The sequence below is a fragment of the Glandiceps talaboti genome, chromosome 21, assembly GCF_964340395.1.
Source record: "Glandiceps talaboti chromosome 21, keGlaTala1.1, whole genome shotgun sequence".
Lineage (NCBI taxonomy): Eukaryota > Metazoa > Hemichordata > Enteropneusta > Spengelidae > Glandiceps > Glandiceps talaboti.
In genome coordinates this window covers 4,863,304-4,879,370 of record NC_135569.1, presented here as the reverse complement: position 1 = coordinate 4,879,370, position 16,067 = coordinate 4,863,304, and the positions used below count along the sequence as shown (strand labels likewise).

The window sequence follows — 16,067 nt, the reverse complement described above, 5'->3', positions numbered from 1 at the left end:
CATGTATGTATTGTTAACTAAATCTCGCAAATAAATTCATGTATACCCCAGCCCATCCTACAAACCAGGAAAGTCTTTCAATCTCAGATCAGAACTTGGAGAAAAGGAAACAAATCAATGGCTAAACACAAAGTTCTTGGGTGCAGTGAAGTTGTGCAGTAGTCCACGACAGTTTACTAGACCCTATGCCCTACACAAACTTGTCATTTTTGACGCATAAGGACCTACAGGTGACTCGTGAGGGACCTAATGGAAGTCTTGTAAAAGTGCTTCTTGTCACAGGTTACGGAACAAAACATGCCCCACCTAGACGATATCAAATAACAATATAACAAAGTTGATCGTTGCAAAAGTCCAAAACGAAAATCGAAATTTTTATGGATAAAATTCTCTTCTTGGGTTATTTCACAAGCTTGGGCCATGTCAAGACATATTCATTGCACATCCTTGCAAAATCACCCAAAGGAAAGAAACACCTATCGATACTGCATAAATTCATTCTTATTTCAGACTGGGTGTGAAATTAGAGGCGGTGTAATTTGTAAATACACGAATTCATGAACGCGGGCAGGTTTACCGATTTTGTTGTTTTCGCTAAAGGGGTACACTGAGAAATTTTTCCACAAAAGAAGTTTTACCTAGTCACTCTGATCCCCCTCCTGGCCCTGGAATCGCTGTTGGTAATTTCAGAACTACCGCAAATACGATTATACAAAAAATATTCCCTCACCAGTTACTCCTTGGTTGGTATTTTCAACGTCAAGAGTTCCGCCGCCATTACTTTTAAATAAAACTTTGGGCATGCGCACAAGCTCTGCTCGATTAGCTCCAGAGGGCGCAGTTAACAATCCCTGGGACTAAATAGCTGTCACTGTCAACGATAATGCTATGCGATTATTTTCACTTGAAGAACAAGTATCGATACCAAATCTGACAAAAATATGTAGGAATACCTTTAGATTTCCTTTACTTTATAGCATTATCTCATTTTCATATTTTCATATATTTTTTAAATCTTTTTGTTCCCACAGTGCCGCGTCTCAGGAAAAATTCTTTATTTCAATCAGATTGAGATCCATGTTTTCTTGTGACATACAAAAGGGAGACAAACATAAATCATTTTTTTCATTTTCAATGATTTTATTGATGAAAAGAACATGCAATTTGCAACAATAACATAACCATAATACATTTATCTCAACAAAAGGTAAAGGTGTCGTGTCCATCAAATTTCAAGACAATATTTAGCACAAATTCCACCAATCACAGAATCATCTCCTTCTTTATTTCCAGAAACATTTATCAAAAAATGAAAATTCACAAATAAAATCAACTTTTTAGTAAGTGCAAACAATAAAACTCGGAAGAAAATGTTTTCTATTTTTTTCACTGGTTGATGCTATCATGTCAATGGATTACTCTGAATAAAAAGAAAAGAAAATGACTAATTATAAGATGAAGAACTGATATTCTCACAAGATGTACTGGTCAAAGTATGATGTACTTATGTAGTCTAGAAGCTATCTGTAACTTTGAATCTTTCTCCACGTCTAGCAGAATAAGGAGCCGAGACGAAATTTCAAATTCAAACATAGCCACCCACACACCAATTAACATCATGCTTGTGTTAATCAATCACATATTTCTGCTGCCCAATCATAAATTAGTGTTTCTTGTAGGCAATTACATAATGTAAATATATGATACATTTCATTACATTAGCAGATATGACCTTACCGCACTAACATGGCAATTTGTCAGATCAGGACACTACTTTAATATGCACTGTCTACATCATTCAAACAATTGGGGGTTAACTCATTTGCATGAATAACTTTGGGTTCATGACTTCTGATTCCTCTAGACATGGAGACAGATTTAAAGCCACAGATAGCATCTAGACTAATATTTATATTATGGATGACAAATTGATATTTATTTTGGATTTTTAAAACAACTTTACTATGTTTTTCTACTTGAAAAAAACACACAATATAAAACAACATATACCAAAACTTTGTTTGTAATTTCATAAATTACAAAAAGTTAGAAAGTGTCTGAAAAGTTTACTATTGTACGTACAATAACAAACATTTTACATATTTGTTAATGTTTTGCAAGTTATTGCATTATAAACATGGACTTGGGATATGTTGTTTCACATTGTTTGGCCACTTAAACATATGATAATATACATATACATATATTCTAGTGATTCCAGTGAGATGGTAACAGACTTGGTCCAACATATTTATGAAAGTATTGTCCTAAGTAATTGGTCTGGACACAAACTTTAATTAAAATAGTCTAGAGGCTATCCGTGGCTTTGATTCTTAGAGATCTCCATCAATGTCTAGAGTGATCAATTATCTAGAATCTCATTCTGTTCTGAAATGTACATTACCACCAACAGCTGTGTTACTCCAATAGGGAACTTGCAAACCAGAATGAGCATGCTCAGATGCAAAGCCAAAGGACTATGCAATTATCTGAGGTTATCGTATTACCTAATCTGGAGCTACAGATAAAATAAACCTCCCACAATGGTCAGAGTGACTATGAATTGATTATTTGTGGTTACAAACAATGTAACAGTATTGTTCATAATACTAATTAATTAGCATTTATTATCACATTCCCCATGATGCAACATTCAACATGGCGGGTTTGCAAGTTCCCTATTGGAATATTAATATGAACTTGTGACGATATTACGTGTCTTCACGTGAGTAACTTTCAGACTGGAGATGGTGGAGGTTGTCGTAAACATTATTTGCATGTCAAACATGATTGCACTAATTGAATATTAATGAGTAACTCCGTGAATGAAGTGGTCAATAACAAGTGTCCGTCAATGTGTGAAGGACTGTATAAACTTTGTTAACATGTTGGTCTAGCTATATTTTTGATTGACTGAATCTATTTCACTAGAAATGGAAAAACTTCAGAAATCTTCAGATTCCGAGCAATAGATAGGATCTAGCCTATGAACTAACTATCAATGAATCTCCTCAAGACAACTCTTCAGTTTTTGCACAATGTTCACAGCATGCTCTGTGAGCTTGTAAGAAAATGAACCAATCATTGTAGTCTCAGAACTCTGCTGCCCCCAGAGAATCTGATGACACTTTACTGAGCATGCTCAGTGATATTGAACCAATCACAGGTAACATGTAAATGTGGAGAATCTGGGGCACTGCATCATCAGTGATTGTTACAAGATGGCTGTGTGATAAGGCTAACCCACAACGTGACCTCTATAGTAAAATCACATGGTTGCAACTCTTACTGAGAGTGTTCTTTTGATTGTGTTTTATGGAAGATTATTTTCAGAAATTTCAAACCAGGATTTCTATTAAATGTACACAGAGTTGACGAAAATAAGAAATCATTTTCATCCAAGCAGAAACCATCTGAGGCTAGAGACAGTTAGCTTCCCAAGTTCAAATCACTGATGCTGTATTGCAAAGACTCTCTGGGGTTGGCAGTAGTCAAAGGGAGTCTGGGTAACCGAGACTACAATCATTGAAGATAACACTTTACTGAGCATGCTCAGTGATAAACAACCAATCACAGGTAACATGTAAATGTGGAGCACCATGACAACACAGATGGCAAAATACAGTAACAAAGGACAAAACTGAGACAAGTATCAGAACTGCTATGAAACTAACATATACCAAATGTTCAAGGTAAACATCAAAAAGATTACATTCAAATGTGAAATAATAATGTCATCGACTTGAATTCTGTGAAAGTTTACGTCTGTAATTCTATGGCAAGTTTATTGCAACTTTTATGAAACATAATGACAGATATCCATATTGACTGAACACACAAGGTTTAATTGAATATGCAAATAATATGTAAATGAGGGTTTGCCATATAAGGAATTTTGGTACTGACCATGAGGCAGTGTGGAGTAGAGAAAATAATGGGGGGTATAGATCACATGCTATTTTCCATTTATTCACAAAATCAGAAGCCATCATTACTTTTCTATTGAGTCTGGTTCACCTCCTTTGTCAATGCACTCAGTGCTTTTTGTCCAAGATTTTCAACTTTTTGGTAATAGAGAGAAGAACGTAGTAAAACTCTGCACATTTTTTTTAGTTTTAGTGCAATTTGGGTGGTTAGCGGTGGTATAAAGTCCAGGGAACATGGCAATTACAGAGAGTGACAGAAACAAGACCTGTACTGTCTTTTGGGCTATAAGGGACCACTTCAGCTGAAATGTCTAATACTAACTCAACTTAAGAGGGCGCCATCTAGAGGAAAGGTCTGTTATTAATTCAATTTGACAGGATGATATCTTGATGAAATGTCTATTATGTACCTGATTCCAGATGCCAAGTTGACTCACTTATTATCTATAACTGGTTGCATAGGTCAGAGCTTCATTGCAAGATATGTGAACTAAACTGTAGAGGGCGCCATTTAGCTGAAAGGTTTATAATCTACTTATGCTGCTATTTAGGGCGAGATTCTCTTTGGAAGATCTAACCTAACTCTAGAGGGTGATCTTTAGCTGAAAGGTCTATCACCTACCCAGTTGTAAAATATTGAGTTGAAAGTGTTATCGTCCACTGTATGTATAATCACACATTCTCATTAAAACATCTGTCGTCAACTTCTCTACGAAGCACCACTGACCTAGAGGGTCCATTAGTAACTTGACTCTGGAAATTGTTAAAATACCGATAACAGACATTATATATATGTTAATTAGAGGACAATTTTATCCACAAGTAGTACAGCAACAGTATGAAATCATGATTGCATTGGAGGCACTGAGTTTTGAGTTCGGACCCAAAAAAATCAATTTGATTAGATTTATTGCGCCATACTATGTATATTGTATATGTTTACCATAGGTGATTCAATATTGTTCAGGGTGTATAATATTATGAGTAAGTCATTACAACTTACAAATCAGTTTAAAAAAAAAAAAAAAAAAAAAAAAAAAAACACGTTCCACTCACAGCTGGTGCAGCTTTCCTATTTCCATTGTTTTCTCACAAATCAAAATAAACCTTAGACTGTAAGATTTACGTTGTGTTCTTCTGCCCTAATCAATGCAACCTTCACTTTCTCTGAGAGTAGTAGACCAATGAGGGCAGCCTGACACTGCATATTTTTACAGACCATGTCAACATTCCAAGTCTTTACACCACACCCCTATCCCCACACTAAAACATTGTCTCACGACCCATTATTTAAACACAGTGCAAGGAAGCCACGAAGCATCTCAGATTTGGAAGAACATTTGAGTACAACAAACATAATATAATGAATATACTATCTTTATAAGACAATAAGTTTAACAATAGATATTGTAATTCTTCTATATATTTTTTTTTTAGCATTTCTTGTTGCTGGACAGGTACGTTGTATCTATGTGCATTATAGGTCATTCCAGACTGCAAACAGGAAATTGAGAATACAGCGCCCTCACTCAAATTGGGGGTATCATTACCTCATAGTACCGTTTCTTAAGAGCTTTGTCTCTTGAAATTCTAGTAGAAGTGTAAATCAGGGATGTTTTTTGTATTTTTCAGACACTGAGGAAAGCAGCAGTGCTCTATGATTAACCAAGTAACCTATACCATGTATACCCCCAAGGGTACACACAGACAGGAAGTAGAGCGCCATCATGGCAAATTTTGAATAGGCAAGTTGATGGTCTGGATTGGTTTTACAATAGCAGTACTTTTGTATAATGGAAAGCTAATTGACTGATAAATGCCCTAGCTGTTCCCACTAAGAAATTTGAAATGGACTGAAGTCAGTTCCCTTATCCCACAACCCAAAGTTTATCAAAATGACTTACTTCCTGCACTGCACTAGTATTCCCCTTTAATACACAACATTTGCAGCACGCCTCCTCATATCAAAGCATTGCTGAATGTTTGTGTATGGGGACATTTAAAATAGTAAATTGATTCAAATCCATTTCAAACTTCTACAGGGGACAGACAGTGGTTCTAATTCAATTTAAATCACAGAATCAATTTAAATCAATTATGAATCAATGCACGTCAGGGACACTGTCATTATTTTAAGGCTAAGTTACATGAGGCAATTCAGTTACCATCAAGCTAGACAATTCATCACATACAAGTACTTGCTGTGTAGTAGTACATAGTACATAGAGCCTTGCGATATCAAACAGATGCACGTCACAAGGAATCTTACATGTCAGATTTTCTGCAATTCATTGCTTCTCATGTTGCCCTTTATACGCACTCAGTCACAGTTGCTAGCCTAATCGCATGCAACAAATTGCTTACCAAACTTCCTCATGTAACTTAGCCTTAAAGATTGCAACATATATTACATTGGACCCTTAGTCGAGCGAGGGCGCTAACACAGTTAGATACAGTATCAATACTGCTATATTGTAACATTGGCAATAATAGGAAATTGGTAGAATATGTAAAATATTTGGGTTATTTTATCATGACTGTTTAGACTCAGATTCTTCCATTTCCTCAGTAACAGCTGTAATTTCTTCCTGGTGTATAACCTCAAAACCTTCCCCCATCCCGCTTCCATTCGTGCTATCACTTCTTTTTAATTCCTCCCCTTCAAATTTTTCCCCTTCCTCGTCCTCGTCCTCTTCCTTATCTTTTTCCTCGTCTTCTTCTTCTTCTTCTTCTTCTTTTTCCTCATTTTCCGATTCTTTTCCACTTTCCTTTTCTTCTTCTTCTTGGTTTTCTTCGTTTTGTTTTTGTTCTTTTTCTTCTTCTTCTCTATCATCGCTCTTTTCGTTTTCTTTGTCGTCCGTTTTAGGTGTGGTATCCGCAGACGTCATTTTGTGTATGTAGACCGGTTTGAAAGATTCCATAATTCCAACATCTGCCATTAAATTCGGGAAGAGCCAGAAATGATGTTTTCCAAAAGTTACGGCCCATATCAAAACAAATAGAATACATCTCACTGTGAAATAAGAAGAAACATATACACAGTGAATAGCACTCCTAGTGGTCAAACTATACTAATCTTTTGTTTTTCCAATAACCAGGATATAACATTTTAAAGGGAATATCATTACAGGAAATAAAAGCATTGTTGTCAACTTGTGATTCTGGAGAATAATTTCACGATTTGACATCACATATTGAACCAACGATTGCAAAGAAACACTGAGGTGAACTTGTTCTCATTCATTGTTCAGTGGAGGTCCTTGCCATAGACATGCATTGTGTCAACAGTGAATTGAAACTTGTTCCTCATCCATTGTTCAGTGGAGGTCCTTGCCATAGACACGTATTGTGTTAACAGTGAATTGAAACTTGTTCCTCATTCATTGTTCAGTGGCGGCCCTTGTATTGCCATAGACATACATTGTGTCAACAGTGAATTGAAACTTGTTCCTCATTCATTGTTCAGTGGAGGTCCTTGCCATAGACATGCATTGTGTCAAGTGAATTGAAACTTGTCAATCATTCATTGTTCAGTGTAAGTTCTTACCATAGACACACATTGTGTCATGGGAGTCAACAGACATGCATATATATAACAGCAGAACACAAACATTCATGGCACCTAAAGTAAATGAGTGAATGATTGATAAAATGACTAGAACCCAAAGTTAAAGAAAATACCTTTATTTCTTGCTGTGTGGTGTTCCTCTTTAACAACAACATATTTTCATGAGTTCCCCTTCACAGTAATTAATTAACAATTAACAATAATGACAGACAAACTGTGTGCATACCTATATGGTTGAGTATGACTTGACATCTTGTAGAAAATTCGATATACTCAAAATTATGGTTGCTATGGATACCAGAGACCGATGATATTATATGGGGAAAATTACAAAAATTATAGATGTCATAGTATGGTGTACTTACACACAGCTAACACAAGAATTGATCCAACCAAACAAGCAGCTACCAAACTGATGTAGTAGGTAACGAGTCTCATCCAAGGTGGCCATAGTGGGAATAAACACACCATTGCTGCACCAATCACTGATCACATAAAGATAAACAAATTGATATCATTGGGTGTCACAAATAAGGTTAAAGACCCATAATTCAGTCCTTGGTACTTGCGTCTTATCAGTAGTGCCATCAGGATTACATCGGATCATTGTTTTGTCCTTGATCAACTTTTTTCACGGCTCTGCTAGAGAACCATTTTTCATGTACTTATTTAATTAAATCGAGCTTACTACATAACCATCTTGATAGGTTTCCAGATTTTAATGAATTCTTTACTTAATATACTGTAAACCTTGAAATTTTCACTACAGACATATTTTCGTTTATTCACCGGAAAACAAAAACGCTAAAATAAATAGTGACTAAAAATGCCTTGTTCTACATGAACATGTACCAGTCCCACAGACAAAAATGTCTTGCTTAACAGTAACATGAATTTAACGTCTTTAGGCACTACGGCATTCCAGGCTACAAGTTCCTAACTTTTACAGTACATGATATGTCATGTTGCTCCAGGCAACAAGTTGAAATACTCACCAAGTAACAGACCCATGACGAACGTCTTAGGATGTGTAGGATCAAATACCCAGACATATGCCTGTAAACAATCAACATGCATTGTTTGAGTATACAATACAATATCACTATGGAAACCAAGCTGCTGGCTATAACTACGATAGACACAAACTAAAACTATTGTTGTAGGTGGTATTTTACACAAGTGGGTGATAGCGATGTATTTGTTAGTGGATATAATCAACCAATGGTCAAGATATTGCCAACGCTGAATGAGGATTTATACATCTTAGTGATCGATTGGAAGAATATCTCCATTATACAACACTAGGGAATCATTATTATCCAGTATCTGTACATTTTACTACTAACAATCATAGTCTCTCTGATATGACTCCTAAGCATATGTAACTTAGCACAGGACAATCATGTTAAAGTTGAGGGGTCTCTATGACTAGAGTAATATAAACAAACAATAATCATATTGAAGCTGAGGGGTCTTTATGACTCCCAAAAGAAATATAACTTACATAGGACAATCATGCTGAAGTTGAGGATGTTTTACGACCCCCTAAGGTAGTATAACTAAACAAAGAACTTACATCACTGCCATCAATAAACAGTTGTTCTTCATGGACTTCAAGTTTAAACTTTCTCTTCACTTCTTTCAGTTTTTTACCACTTGGTGTTGGAGTGTCTTCAGCCTCCTAACAATGATTTGTAATCACAAGAGTAAAATAATACAATTTAGAGTTGAGTTTTCATGTCAGAACAGAGCTATTCATTTGTTTAGCGCCCTCAAGAGTCAATCTATTTACATACTTTTGTTTTTTGAGAGCTAATGGTTCTATCTCCATCTGTTTGTACATGAACAACCTTTTACACAATCTTTATATTAGAACATAACATTTTACAAAGTTGGAGAACTATATTCTATAAATGGTTTTACTGTTTTAAATGTCTTACCTTTTTGAGTTCTTTCTTCTTCTTTTTAGACGTCTTTTTCTCCCCACCTTCCTCTTTCTCCTTCTTTTCTTCTTTCTTTTCTTCCTTCTTTTCCCTTTCCTTCTCCTTATCCTTGTCTTTATCCTTATCTTTCTTTTCTTTCTTTCCCTGTATAACTTTCAAAGCTCTGTAGAACAGACCTTTGTTCAGTAGTCTGCAAGAAAATAGTGTCATAGATGTAATGATCACAAACTCAGAAGTCAATATAACATTATAACATACTTTCATACAGTGATTGGCTTAGATCAAGTCATGTGATATGGACTAGTGACCCATAGTGACCTCAATTTGAATAGAGCTGGCACTCTTTGCATTCTATTTTCCCTTGGGCACTATTCCTGTAACACAGGAGTTCAGGTGTTCATTTGTTTTGACTATGGCAAAAATATGTTCCTGAAAATATGTGTTTAAAATATTTATTACCTGGCCGTATTCGGGCACTAGTAGACATCATATTACCCGACATGCTGTTATGTAACAATTATTTTGCTTGCCTTCCATCCTTGGAAATAGTTGCTGCATAACAGCCCTTGAGATAATAGATGTCTTCTAGTACCCTCATAACCATACATGTTGTGATGTCCAATCACTCAGCATTAACTACGAGAGGACGATTTGTGTCAAACAAGTCAACATATCTTACACATGATTCAATAACCTGCATTTATAACAACTTATCCATTTTAAGAACTATGAAAAAAGATGGCATGGGTGTTGAAATCAAACTAAAATCGGGAACTTCTGGAGTGATTTCTGTTTACGAATAATAATACGTACCTCTGAAGGTAATCGACAACTGACTGTCGAGTTGTAAACAATACATCTTTACCAGTTGCCCACTTAGAATCCATCAATAAATCCACAGCCTTGGCAGCTGCAAAACAAAATATGCAAATGTATAGTTCAGTAAATGTATCATGTGATATAACACGCATACTGCCATACAAAGAATATGGTATGTAATGAATAACATAGAATGAACATTTTACAATGCAATTACATGTACTCACACATTAAGGGATTCTGTCAGCTGGTTGTCCAAATATGGTGGTTTTCTTAGTATTTTTACTGTTTTCTTAGTATTTTCACTATTCCCATATCCATAACTATGTGGTGACTTACAAGCTATGCCTAATTTTGCATTCTGGTCCGCAATAAAAATGTTTGTCTAATGTGGTGCAATGACACAAATGTTTTATTTTCTGAAGAAACCTGTCACTCAGTCTACTATTTATGGCAGTTACTGTTCTTTTTATTTAGTACTGTAGAGCAAGTGTGTATGTGGGACAGTTGTCATTTACTTGTTCATGATTGGCTCTGGAGTTGTCTTCACGGAAGTAGAGAGGGTTATTTTTGTGTTTCTCCCCAAGATCTGCATACTGCATGGGCTGGACAAACTCAAAAAAAAAGAAGACTGACACGAGGGTATTTAAGTGATGCGTGTGCTGACCAGAAACGATTCTTGGTTTTTTTTGGTATTATTATCACAAAGGTTGTTAGGTGTTAACGATACCTACCTGTGAAGAATTCAGCTGGTTGTCCAAATATGGTGGTTTTCTTAGTTGTCAGGTTGAACCTTAGATGCTTAGCAACATCTTTTTCTTCCTTGGTCAGCTCATCTTTTTGGGGATCCTGTGTAGTTAAATGTCCGGAAAATCATCAAAAAACATTGAATGAAATCAGTTGTAAACTGACAGGCTTTACTGAAAACAAGTGTCTCCATAATCCAAAAATCTCAGAATTATCTGCATCATTATCATTTAACATGCACATATGCAATTGTACATACTATCTGTGTATGTGTACTATCTACGTATCTATGTACACATGCACACACACACACACACACACACACACACACACACACACACACACACACACACACACATTTCACCCATTCATTTATCCATCCATACAACCAACCAACCAACCATCCATTCACCCATTCATCAATCCATCCCCACCCCACCCCACCCCCTCCATCCATCCATCTATCTACCCAACCATCCATCCATCCATCTATCTACCCAACCATACATCCATCCATCCATCCATCCATCCATCCATCCATCCATCCATCCATCCATCCATTCATTTATTCACTCATCCATCCATCTCTTTCTCATTTCATCTCCATCAGAGGGTTTTCAGAAACATGGCTATTTATGCTGTAAATATGACTCTGTACATAGAAGACACTGAATCACTGAATAATACAATGGAAGAATACATCAGTGTCACTCAGTATTTTTTGTGACCATCAAAATAATCCATTCACAATCAATGTACATTTGTTATGCAATTTAACAACAGGTGAGTAGTTATATAACTATACAGTCATAGCATAGAATTAACATATGGCACAGGTCACATGACATTGTTTACTTCACTATGCAAATAAACTATGAAATTGCTGACATCGATTTTTATGGTACAGTATGTGTTAGACAGTGGGGTACAATACAACTATAAATAGCATGGCATTAACATATGGCACAGGTCACATGACATTGTTTATTTACTTCAATATGTAAAATAAGCAGTCTTTCAAAATTGATGACAACGATTTTTATGTTACAGCCTGCATTAGACAATGGGCAGAACACAACTAAAAATAGTCCATAATGAACATATGCAGTGTCTTTGCTAAGTCTGGATACCCCAGTAACAGAAAGGGGGAATATGGTAAAACTGACATTATACCTAAATTTTGGTGGGGACTCAGGTAAAGTGACTGGGGAACTCGGGTAGATTTTACCTGTTTACTGCCCTTGAAAAAAACACTGATATGATACAGGTCACATGGCATTGTTTTTTTCAATATGCAAATTAGTTTAAGCTATCACTTGTAAATTGATGACAACTAGTTTCATGGTACAGCCTGCATTAGACAATAGCTAGAACAGTTCATGGCTATGTAAACATCACTAAATATGGAAGGGTCTACCTCATATTGTCTGATACAGCTAAAACATTGATGGATCGGCAAACGACTATGTGTATTACATATTTTATGTTTCCTATTAAAGAATGATTTAGATAGATATTCATAAGAAACAGGCTTCCCACAGACCACTCACTACAAATATAAACAACACCACATTCCTGCTGACAAGCAGGCACTGTATGTGTACACACATATCACTTGTAACTTTGAATCAATATACTTGTATGTGTCAAAATCTTAGCCTGCAATGTGATGACTCTCAATACCTTCTTTGTTCCAAGGACTATGTGTGTGCCTGTATATCAGTTGGGGTTGGATGGTGTTGTTTAGATTTGTATTGAGTGGTCTGTGGGAAGTCTGTTTCTTATCTATCTAAATTGTTCTTGGGGAACATAAATTGTGTATAATATGCAGTCATTCGGCTTCGGCGATCCCTCAATGTTTCTACTGTAGCCCAAGAAAACAAAATTCTGTACATGTAGGTTTAAACCACTCACCCAAAGCAATATTCATAAAGTGTGCCTGAATGCTTTTCATTGAAATGTGATTACAAACCATAGTTCAATACATCGATATAGTTATAAATACATATTTTTTGTTTACGTTTTGTTGGTTCTTGTATTTCATTGTAGTGTATAATCAGCCTTTTTTTGTATTTAACTTTGTGATAATTAAATTAATTCAAAGAAAAATAAATAAATAAACAAATAAATACATGAATACAGGTAGGTACTTCTGAAACAACAATATATGGTTATTTATTTTGTCAAAGGATTACATGCTTTCACTTTTATCATTGTTATTGTATACTTATAATTAATATGGTATTTATTTTGCATCGCATTATTTTCATTTTGACAAAATTTATAAACACAAAGTGTGACTAGGTACCATATAACACCACAATATAAAAATATATCATTTCAACTTAACCATATACACACATCCCACACACACACACAATCCCACACACACACATGCACACATACATACACATGTACACACATACACACACATCCTACACACACACATGCACACATACATACACATGTACACACATACACACACATCCTACACACACACATGCACACATACACACAATCCCACACACACACATGCACACATACATACACATGTACACACATACACACACATCCTACACACACACACACATACATACACATGTACACACATACACACACATCCTACACACACACATGCACACATACACACAATCCCACACACACACATGCACACATACATACACATGTACACAAATACACACACATCCTACACACACACATGTACACACATACACACAATCCCACACACACACATGCACACATACATACACATGTACACACATACACACACATCCTACACACACACACACACACACACACACACACACACACACACACATGTTTTGATCATTTCTAAGAGGGACACTACGAAAGGATCAAACTCTTCCCTAATAAAGTTGTGTGTGTATTATCTTTCAGTACTCTGTGATCTGCACAAATGTCAATACAATATCATCTACATGTATAAACAATGGCCACAACCTTATTGCAAGTCTGTGAACTGAGAGGATGGGATGGAAACTGATCCATCTATCCCGTTCTTTAAATAAACAAATTACTGCAGATTACCCCATAGTCTAGCTGCTAGACCCCTTGGGCTATTCTGCTCACTGTAAAGGCAAGCAAAGGTTGCTACTGAGGGCACTGACCCGAAGGCTGCACCCACACAGAGATACTCATTACTGTGAGCTTTATTCAGCAACACCAAAATGTAGATCCATGGTCTTACTACAAGACTGATTACATTCATGACTTGTGGGTCTTAATATCTTCATCTAACTGAATAGTATGAGATAATAAACCAAAAGGCACATCTCTGGGCTAACTGTGTATGCACCAAGCCATTCCATACAAAGTTACTAAAATATTTGCATAGGGAAAATTAATAATTTTAGGGATAAGGGGTAGTCTAGTCTCTTCCTTAGATTTAGATCTATATTCCATTGTCAACTGTATTATTCTGGTGCTGCAATTCCGTTACTGAATGTAATTCTACCATCAACAGCTATCCCTTCCTGAATTACAGACAGAAGTGATAGGGTCGCTGGATAGGTCAATGAGCACCATCAAATTGTTAGTGTGCGTTTTAATGTCTACAACAAACCATAAACTGTATGTCTGTTCAAGAGTCACTATATTCCAATGACCCTTTTTGGCTCTTTTTGAAAGTCTGTACATTAACACCAAATGATCTGGCACCAAGGTAAAGAAATTCGTCACTTACAACATTTTCTCTGTCACACCGAGAAAGTAGAACTTTCCTGTACCAACCACACTAAATTAACATATTCTATGAATGTGAACTTTACGACGTATGCGGTCAACAAAACGAACATAACAGCTATCTGAAATGCCGTTCTCTATCTACACACAGTGTGCTTCACGTCTTGGGATGTGAAAACTTCACATTTCGACGAAAGGGACAAAATAAAACCACTTTTATTTTCTGTTTAGATGTCAATGTCCTCTAAGTCTAACCAATCTTTTTGATTTATCATCATTGCGTAAACGTAAACGCTACCCATATGTCCATCCAGTTCGGTCGCTATTTTATATCCGTGCGTTCACGAGTCTCATGAAAAAATGGTTCCACCATCACTTCTATTTCGCATGCTTGATATGTCCTGACTCGAAAATATATCCATATGTGGCAGAATGATACAGAATTTTGATAAAACTCACCCCTTTTTTCTTCTGTTTAGTCTTTCTGCTCGCCATGATCGTCAACGTAATGAACCCTTTAAGTTACTGTTAAAATGAACCATAGGTCAGAGGTTACGGACGACTTTGACATTCTCTCTCCCTGCTCCTACCAATGTCATAACTCTATTTATACAGGTTGTGCTATGCAGAAATGTTGAAATCGACTTTTCTGGGTCCCTGTTAACGCATAAAGATTGCAGCTAAATATAAAACCAGCCTCGCTATTGTCATTGAACTTGATTTGTGAACAGAACTTAAAGTTTCAGGCTACAATCCTAGATTTTGCTTGGAAACTTTTATATTTCGAACAGAGAGCATGTCTTGTCCTCTGTCAAACTCACTGTGTTGTCGAAAATGAAAAATTCACCTCATCAATTTAGCCTATTGGTTAGTTAGTTAGTCAGTCAGTCAGTCAGTCAGTCAGTCAGTCTGTCTGTCTGTCTGTCTGTCTGTCTGTCAGTCAGTCAGTCAGTCAGGTAAGTTGGTTGGTTGGTTGGTTGGTTGGTTGGTTGGTTGAAAATGAAAAATTCACCTCATCAATTTAGCCTATTGGTTAGTTAGTTAGTCAGTCAGTCAGTCTGTCTGTCTGTCTGTCTGTCTGTCAGTCAGTCAGTCAGGTAAGTTGGTTGGTTGGTTGGTTGGTTGAAAATGAAAAATTCACCTCATCAATTTAGCCTATTGGTTAGTCAGTCAGTCTGTCTGTCTGTCTGTCTGTCAGTCAGTCAGTCAGTTAATTAGTTAGTTAGTTAGTTAGTTTAATAGTTAGTTAGTTATAGTTAGTTAGTTAGTTAGTCAGTTAGTTTAATAGTTAGTTAGTTAGTGTTAGTTAGTCAGTCAGTTAGTTTAATAGTTAGTTAGTTA

At 36.1% G+C, this 16,067-nt stretch overlaps 1 protein-coding gene across 1 annotated transcript; it reads right to left on the bottom strand.

The window, feature by feature from the left end:
* Nucleotides 1-4,973: 4,973 nt before the first annotated feature.
* LOC144451404 (translocation protein SEC62-like) lies at nt 4,974-15,230 on the bottom strand. Its single transcript, XM_078142234.1, has 8 exons — nt 15,186-15,230; nt 10,991-11,105; nt 10,251-10,347; nt 9,435-9,627; nt 9,071-9,175; nt 8,490-8,550; nt 7,860-7,979; nt 4,974-6,939 (listed from the first exon to the last, which is right to left on the bottom strand). Exons 1-8 carry the CDS (start codon nt 15,219-15,221, stop codon nt 6,458-6,460), a joined length of 1,209 nt encoding a protein of 402 aa, XP_077998360.1. The 5' UTR covers nt 15,222-15,230; the 3' UTR covers nt 4,974-6,457.
* Nucleotides 15,231-16,067: the final 837 nt, after the last annotated feature.